Raw genomic sequence first — 9,254 nt, 5'->3', positions numbered from 1 at the left:
ATTTCAAGGCCTCATTTGGCCTTGTCCACCTTGCAGCAGCAGTAGATGTGGCTTGGAACACTAACTTTCTCCCTTAGAACTATTCAATCTCTTGAGGAATCAAGTCCTTGCATTTTCATTTTGTACTCTTCCAACTTGGTACATTCCACAGCTTTCACCTTCATCTCCAGGAACTGTTCCAGGTCTTTCTCATATCCCTCTTCTACCTTTAGTTCATTATCCCAAAATTCTGGCTGCACTATCTTCTGCTGGGCCTCTTGGTCAGTTTGCCTGACGTTTTGTTTCTCCTCCAGCTCATGAATCTGGCGATCTGTTGAGTTTATTTGGACCTGCAGCTCTTTCAGACTAGTGTGTTGGCGAGCAACTAGTCCTCTTAACTTTCTTCTCGTCAACCATCTTAAGGGCACTGGTTGGATTCTGCCAGCCCTCTGCTTTTATCTTTGCCATGCCAGCCTCTGAGTGTTTCATAACATGTTGGTTATCCTCATCCTCATCAGAAATGCTTATGTTACTCTTCTCTCTGTCCCTGCCCTGGTCTTGCATGCAGCAAGAGATTCGCTGGTGCTCAATGGACTTGGCACTCTTCTCTCCTGACTTTGCTCTGCAAAACCCCAGGAGTGGAGGGATCCATGGCAACTGACAAACATTCAGGGAATTATACCATCCCTTTTGTCAGTGTCCTTGCTGTTTCCTTTTTCGCGGCCTGATTGGTTCACTCTTCCTCGGCTCTCCAGCCATCTCCAAGCCTCCATCAGGGTCGGGACTTTCTTTTGGACTTCTTTGGTTCTTCCGGTGACTGTTCGGCTTGTTGCCACAGGCGTGATAAGGGAGGTAGGCTTTGACTGTGTTTACTAAGACCACCATTACCCCTTTTGTACTTTGCCCCCCAGCATCTGCTCTCCTCAGCTGAAGCCCAGCCTGGTATCTGCTGCCTTTCCCTCTACTAGACCCTTCCCAGAAGGACGGCCCTTTATGCAGCAGGGTGAGCTTGACCTCTGGTCTGCTGGCCGTACCTCCAAGTGACTTCAGAAGCTGTTCATTGTGTTCTGCATTCCGCCCAAACTCTTTCAATTTCTCTAAGTGTGTAGCACCCAGGACGACCGAAGCAAAGGAAGATGATAGGGATGAATTTATCACCTAAGAAGATTGATTTGAATTGGACTTTTCAAGTGAAATGAAACAGTAAAATTTAAATACTGCTGGACGTGTACACAAAGGGATTGTGCCAAAGCTGTGACCACTTCCTGACGTGGTTTTCTCAGTAACTCCAGACAACACGTGGGACTCCTTCCACTGATACCTTAACCACAGTTTCTTATTCAGTATTCAGAGTTTATGGGATGAGAGCTAAATTCAGCATTAATGTAGGTTCTGAGGTCTTTGGGTATTACTTTCACACACTGGATGTGGTGGAGACTGACATTACCCTCATGGCCATTCTCTTAAGTTTGTGCTCACCATCTTGGCCAGGCTTGAGGGCAGTCACAATTACATATTTGTAAGTTGAATGCAATCTGTATTTTCAAATGGAGCCTAATGATACTCCAAGGAGGTACAAAAAAACAACTTGTCTATTGAGGGTAAAACTTGATATCAAACAATGGCATAAATGCACAAAGCATCCAGCTACTGGCGCAATCAGATGTGAAAACTGATACACTGTAGATTTTAAGCTAAAATGTATGTAGTTCCAAGTTTGGGAATTGCTCAAGATAATTGTAATCAGTTTGTCAGAATCACATGCATATACTGTTAAATTGTCTACTTACCTTGTAATCATTAAAGTTGATCCGATGCTGGGAGCCATCCACTGTGCTGAAGGCACAATTCTCTGTAAGGGATGCACAGGAGTGATTACGGCAATTTTAAGTCCCTTGGGGTTCTAGTACTTCGGCAAAGTTTATGAACCCACCCCTATTGCAAATAAAAAGATTGAGGGGTGATCTGTGAAATATGTACAGATTAGATTTAAGGACAGTTTCAGTATGTTTGCTATAATGTATACATTGGCAATTTGTTACAATACTTCTGAGTACAGTGGATTCAAATACTAGTTTGTATACATTGTATTGTGTGCTGTATCAAGTTTGATGTCCTATGCTGGTGTTTGATGTCAACATTAGATTTTAAAATTCAAATTCCCGTTCTGTCAAGACTAGTCTAGGCTACGTCAAGACTAATGCATTTATATGAATCTTACTCGGGTATAAATACAAATTCGAGCGGACATAATGTACGCTTAGCTACTTATTCTATCCAATGACACCAAATACTGTAAACGTTCGTTCACTTGCGTCAGTAAACTGTCAGAGATTTTTGGCTGTGTGTATTTATATATCTTTCTGACAGGAAGGGTGATCTTTATCAGAATGGAATATATAAACATGCTGGTAAACTGTCCAAAGCTTCAGTAGGCATACGCCAAGATCTGGAACGTTCCACAACTATTTCCTGGATTTTTTAGTCTCAGTCCTTGTCAAACAATACAGTAATCCCTCATTAGCTACCGACCCTTGTTCGTCATGGAACATGACCACATCGCCCCTGACAATTTGTCTGAAATAGTCCCCTGATTAGATATTCTAGCCGTTCTTGAAGTATCGGTCGCGGACCTGTGGTGGGTCGCGACGTGTCCGTACATGTATAATTATTTAATGAATAGATTTGCCCAAGTGCAACTGCGGTCTCTGTTCAGTGCGCTCTCTGTTTAGCAGCGGTCTCTGCTCAGTTTGGCAGCTGCGGGAGAGGGAGATGCGGGTGTGCTTCGCGGTTTACCAGATATTTCTTCTGGAGTTTTCTTGATCACCCCGCGTCACACGCTGCAGCGCTATCGTTCAACAGCAGATTATGCGCTGTAAACCACTGTTTTTTTTGTAATTCCCACTCGCCAAATGGACTCATGCTCGCAACAAGTTCTGACTGAGCTCAATCGTCATGCAAAGCCAGTACAGCGATGACTTTCTCTCTTTCACACAAACTTTGAGAATTAACGAGGAGATCCCTCAATGTGTTTTGTGTGGGGAAGTACTTAGTAATGAGTCAATCGAAACGAACAAATTCATATAACGGCACGGTTACTCTCTTATAAACATGACTAGCTATTTATATTGCTATTTCATTGTTATTTGTTTATCTAAAATGCATTTGTTTTAGGTATAAGGGCAAAGAAATGTACCAATATTTACGTATATTGGTAAATGTACCTACATTTTGTATATTGGTACATTTACCTAAATTTCGGTCCCAGCAAAACACACAATTTCTCATTTGGGTCCCAGGCTGAAAAAGTTAAAGAACTGTTCTAAGGCATTGGTTCCCAAACTTTTTATAGTCCCGTAACCCTTCAAACATTCAACCTCCAGCTGCGTATCCCCTCTAGCACCAGGGTCAGCGCACTCTCAAATGTTTTTGCCATCATTGTAAGCCTGAGGCACACACACTATACGATATGTTTAATAAATGTAAGAATTGGTGCGTTTTTGTCACAACCCGGCTCATGGGAAGTGACAGAGTTCTTATAGGGCCAGGGCATATATAATAATCAATAATTTTGCTCTTTATTTAGCCATCTTACATATAAAACCTTATTTGTTCATCTCAAATTGTGAATAACTCACCACAGGTTAATGAGAAGGGTGTGCTTGAAAGGATGCACATGACTGCAATGTTGGGTTGTATTGGAGAGTGTCTTAAATCATTTCCTGTGTGCCTGTATTTAGTTTTCATGCGAGTTAGGGCCGAGAATCCACTTTCACATAGGTACATGGTTGCAAAGGGCATGAATGTTTTACCAATAAGCTCGTCTCTCAATTAAAACAAGTGTCAATACTTTGCCCCTTGATAACCAGCGCACTTCTCTGTATGTTGTAAAAGTGTTACATGGTCTTAACCAATATCATTGCATAATGCAGAAAATACACGAGAGTTCAGGGGCCTTGCTTTAACAAAGTTAACCATTTTCACTGTAGTGTTCAAAACGTCTTTCAAGCAGTAAGAGCCTATCGGCGGATGCTGCAGTGTTCCCAAGTGGTGTCGGGAGCAACCACTTGCATCCGTGTTACCACTCCACTATGTCTCCCTGTCATGGCTTTTGCGCCATCAGTACAAATACCAACACATCTTGACCACCAAAGTCGATTTGATGTCACAAAGCTGTCCCGTACTTTAAAAATATCCTCTCATGCTGTCCTGGTTTCCAGAAGAGCATGTCTTCCTTAATTGTCCCAGCCATATCCGCGGCAGCAGGAAGAATTCAGTCCTAAAACAGGCAAGCCCCACACAATAGTATGGGGCTTGCCTGTCCTAGCCACTCGGTAGCTCACCATATAAGACACTTCTAGCTCCTTCTTATTAACGGTATCTGTTGCTTTTATACATATTTTACTACTCAAGTCGTCTTCATTTTGGCTCAAACTCCTGTCTTATTTTTCAAATGGTCATGTTTAGTTTCTAAATGTCTGTGCAAGAGTGAAGATTTCCCGCGAGAGAGTAACTGTTAATGTGATTGGATGTTAATTATCTGACTAGGCTACCTGTATTTGACGTTATTTCGCGGAACACTAGATGGTTTAATATTTTTGGCAGTGAAACGAGGCCACTCAGGTGAGGAAACAAACATTAACCAGAGGTATATCCACGTTTGAACATTTTAAATGGACTGTTTGAAAATGTGAATCACATTTTTATTTGACGTACCCTCGACGACATTGTGCGTACCCCAGTTTGGGATTAGCCGTTTTAGGGAATGGATACCCTAAAATAATGTTACTGCCAATAACACCAACTGAACAGGATGCTCATACAGCACAAATGAAGCGTGAACTCAAAATATGGTGACGGAAACAAACCTAAACTGACAAGGGGAGCAAAGGTTTTGTGATTTTCCACTCACAATCTTGAGTCTCAGTCAACAAATGAGTCGATTTTCCGCCAAATTAAAATGGATAATAGCATGTGTCTAGTCTAGTGTAAATTAGTCTAATTCACTCCTGTCCCAAAACTTTTGGAACTGAGGTTGTCTATTGTGACAGACACCCTTGAACTGAAGATATTGAAAATAGTGTTGTGGAATTTAAGTATCTTTTTTTTTTCAATGTTCTGTGCCACTTTAAATAAAGTCGGCTACATGTGTTTTTGTTTTGGGACAGGAGTGAATTAGGCTAGAATGTGCACTAGACTAGATATAGTGCCTTCAGAAAGTATTCACTTCTCTAGACTTTTTCCACGTTTTGTCATTACAAAGTGGGATTCAATTGGATTTAATTTGATTTTTTTTGTCAATGATTGACACAATACTCTGTCCAAAGTCTAAGAAAAATTCTAACATTTGTAAAATAAACCACTTTTGATTTAGATAAATATTCAACCTCCTGAGTCAATACATGTTAGAATCCCCTTTGGCAGCAAGTACAGCTGTGAATCTTTCTGGGTAAGTCTCTAAGAGTGTTCTACACCTGGATGTGCAACATTATTATTTTCAAAATTCTTCAAGCTCTGTCAAATTGTTGATCATTGCTAGACAACCATTTTCAGGCCTTGCCATAGATTTTCAAGCAGATTTAAGTCAAAACTGTAACTCGGCCACTCAGGTTCATTCACTGTCTTCATAATAAACTATTCCTGTGTAGAATAGCCTTGTGTTATAGGTTCTCCTGTACAAAGGTGGATTAATCTCTGTGTCTGGTGGAAAGCAGACTGAACCAGGTTTTTCTCTAGGATTTTGCCTATGCTTAGCTCCATTCAGTGAAAAAAATGTATCCTGGACAACTCCCCAGTCCTTAACAATTACAAGCATACCCATAACATGATGCAGCCACCACTATGCTTGAAAATATGGAGAGTGGTACTCAGTAATGTGTTGTGTTTGGGGCAAATGCAAAACATATTTTTTGGTATTCAGAACAAAAATGTAATTGCTTTGCCACATTTTTTGCAGTATTGCTTTAGTGCCTTCTTGCAAAAAGGATGGATGTTTTGGAACATGTTTTATTCTGTGCAGGCTTCCTTTTCATTCTGTCAATTAGGTTAGTATTGTGGAGTAACTATGTTTTTGGTCCATCCTCAGTTTTCTCCTATCACAGCCATTATACAGTATACTATACATTATACATGAACTGTTTTACAGTCACCATTTGCCTCATGGATGGTGAAATCCCTGAGTTTCCACTTTGACATTATGGGGTACAGTGTCGAAACCCTCAATTTAATCCATTTTAAATTCAGGCTAACACAACAACATTTTGAAATGTCAAGGGGTGTGAATACTCTCTGAGGGCACTGTACATGATGGAAATGGCTGGAGTAAAAGAAGTGGAACACCTGTTGTTGAACTTTGCTTCAGTCTGACAGTCTATCCTCCTTAGATATGTTAATGTTAAGGGGAAATATGAGATTTGAAACTTAGACACCAAGTGACCCACTAGAGAAGACGCTAAGTGAAAGAGATTTTTTTCTTCAAGGAACTCCTCTCCTATGGTAAGAATTTGTTTGTCTCATTTTGGACAAGATATTTCCAGGAAACCTTTCTTCATAAGGAGTCGATGAGGCTGTGCTCGCTTGTATAAAGTATTTTTGCATGTATAAATGAATTTATTGTGTATGTCATTCATGATCATGACATACAATAACATGTAGAGTGCAGTTTTATATCACTTTGGCAATAATGCGGAAAGAGCTCATCTATCGTTATTGTTAGTCTTCTGTAATGTGACCAGTTGGGGTCAGAGGACCAGGAATTAGTCCCTCAAATTATCTGGTATTTATTTTCAGAGTATAGGGAAACTTCTCTGCCAATGCCCCTCACTGGCCACCGCCCGCCTGTCTACCCAATGTCTCCCACTGCCCACCTCCCTGCTCTCAATCCATCTCTCTTACTTGATTTCCTTTATTGGCTGCACACTGAAATGATCTTTGACATTTGGGATTGCATTCCCTAAATAGATTGGTTGTGTCTTCAGGGCTGTTCTGAGAAAGTACTGGGGGACATTGGAGAATCGGGTATGAGGTTGGTGCATGGGCTTAGGTGTTTTCACACGTGTTCTTAGCTTCAAGTTTTTCTTCCCAGTACACTCTTAAGTGTACCAAAAAAAGGTCATAAACTTCCATGAGCTTCCTCTCCTTGCCAAACTGGGAGGAGTTGTATCTTGTCTGTTCAAGATTAATCAAAATACATTTCAAAATGTTTTATCAATACATCCTTTATATATTCTTAAAGGATCTATCAGATTGGTTTACTTTACTTTGGTTTATTTTCCTGGGCAAGCAGAAGTCAAATTAGCTAAATTATTGATTTTGGCACCCTTTGGAGCATGAAAGTGGGAGAAAGGAAAATATCTTGTTTTTGAGATTACAGTACCTATTTCTCAGTGAAAATGTTCTTACAAGTTTTAACCTTAGGCCTGTCAGGGAGTGGAGGACTTCAATTCTGCAGTGTAGGAAAAGCAGGAACATTGCATGATGGAAATGGATCCACATACACTCATAAGATTATGTGATTTCAAGTGGTTACTCTTTCATAGTTGTGACTAGACTTAGTAGGTAATTTGTCAGTGTTGTTGGAGACTCCACAGCCAAAAGCGTTTTTTCTGGACCATGCAGCTTTTCAGGCTTGGTTTGTCCGGTGTGCTTTAGTTTTTATACGTTCTTACATTTCCAACCAGCAACCCGGCTATTCTTGGCTAATAAAAAGCTGCCCTTCCCTGCCCACATGCTCAAAGGCCTTTGGGGGGGAGAAGTGGACTACTTTGACTTAATGCAGGTTCCCTACTGTTGTTTCAGAAACGGCTGGATATTTGATGCTCCGTTTGTGTTCAGCGGAACTATTTCCCAGGACACATGAGTGTAGCTTTTGCTGAATAAATTTTGCAACATTTATTTTTACTGCCCTAATTACACCCCAAATTAGTCAATTGTAGTAGCTTTTGCTGAATATATTATGCAATGATTTGTAAACACTGCTAGATATTTTAGCAATAAGGCCCGAGGGGGTGTGGTATATGGCCAATATACCATGGCTAAGGCCTGTTCTTAGGCACCATGCATTTGTGGCATAATTAGTGTTTTGTCATACCTATGGTATACGGTCTGATATACCACGGTTGTCAGCCAATCAGCATTCAGGGCTCGAGCCATCCAGTTTATAATGTATAATTAAAAACATTTTAAGTGTATACATGATTGTCTAGACTGTTCAGTGCAGACCAATTTTCCAGAAAATGATTTTCCAGTCCTATTCCCACTGTTCACGACCACCCTTATGGAAACAGAAAAATAAGTGTGTACTCTTGAACTTGACCAGCTATCAGACTTGTATAACACCAGACCCTCTCCCTCTGTCCCTCTGTGTTAACTTGTCAGGGAGACCTGAACAGATATTAAAACTTAAAATAGAGTGGGCACGCAGGATCCTCTTTTGCGTATCCTGTGTGGGCACTGCAGGCTCTGGTTACATGGCGCAGGCACAGCTTCATATTGCACTGGAGAGGCAGATGACTCTACACTTCCCTGCTACACCGGTCCAGTAGCTGACCAGCTTTGCTAGTCCTCAGGGAGCACGTTTGTGGAAGCGAACAGCCATCACCATGCCTAAAGTCAATATGCCAGGTGAGTCGTCTGGTGGGTGCCGCTGACATTGTATTGACAGACTGCTGCCCCACTCAAGGCATGCCCAGGCCTGAGATTGTTGGTGGCTCTGTCATGCAGCAACATAGCCAATAAACAGATTTTCAGATTGCAGCTTTTTATATATGAAAATGTAGCTCTTTGGTAATAGTCTTCTGTACAATGATTTGTCTATCCAGTCTTAATCTCTCAGGGTTTATATTTATTTCACAGCTTGTTTTCTAACGGAACACACATTTAATTACGAATGTCAGACTCAAATTATATGTTGGTGACTCTCACATTTGCAAGAGTCACGAACTTCTGCTGATTTATCCACTCATGTTTTTTCTTTTTTAAACATTCTAGGAAAATTGTTCATAAATGTTCATTTTAAGGATTTACACAGGATAACAGTTTCTAATGAGTTCCTAATCTCAATTTTCCTTAATATCAGAGAGTTTTGGTATTTTAATTTACTGATGCAGTCACACCAGGTTTTGTGGCATGGGCAGAAGATTAGCTTTACAGCTTTAGTGTCTAATCACCCAGGGCCGGACAACCGCATTTGGGGACCTGGGGATAACTTCCTAAATTTCAACACATTTTGACATGGTGCAGAGAGAATAAATTCTACACACTTTTTTGTTGTTGCT

At 40.8% G+C, this 9,254-nt stretch overlaps 1 protein-coding gene across 1 annotated transcript in view; it reads left to right on the top strand.

Moving 5' to 3' along the window:
• Positions 1–8,465: 8,465 nt before the first annotated feature.
• The window catches only part of LOC110532352 (AMP deaminase 1), a 37,180-nt gene continuing 36,391 nt past the window's right edge, over positions 8,466–9,254 (top strand). The window contains exon 1 of the mRNA XM_021616175.2: positions 8,466–8,601. Coding sequence (XP_021471850.1) covers positions 8,580–8,601 — 22 coding nt within the window. The 5' untranslated portion in view covers positions 8,466–8,579. The remainder of the gene's footprint in view (positions 8,602–9,254) is intronic.

The sequence above is a fragment of the Oncorhynchus mykiss genome, chromosome 9 (genome assembly GCF_013265735.2).
Source record: "Oncorhynchus mykiss isolate Arlee chromosome 9, USDA_OmykA_1.1, whole genome shotgun sequence".
NCBI lineage: Eukaryota > Metazoa > Chordata > Actinopteri > Salmoniformes > Salmonidae > Oncorhynchus > Oncorhynchus mykiss.
This window is presented reverse-complemented; position numbering and strand designations above follow the sequence as displayed.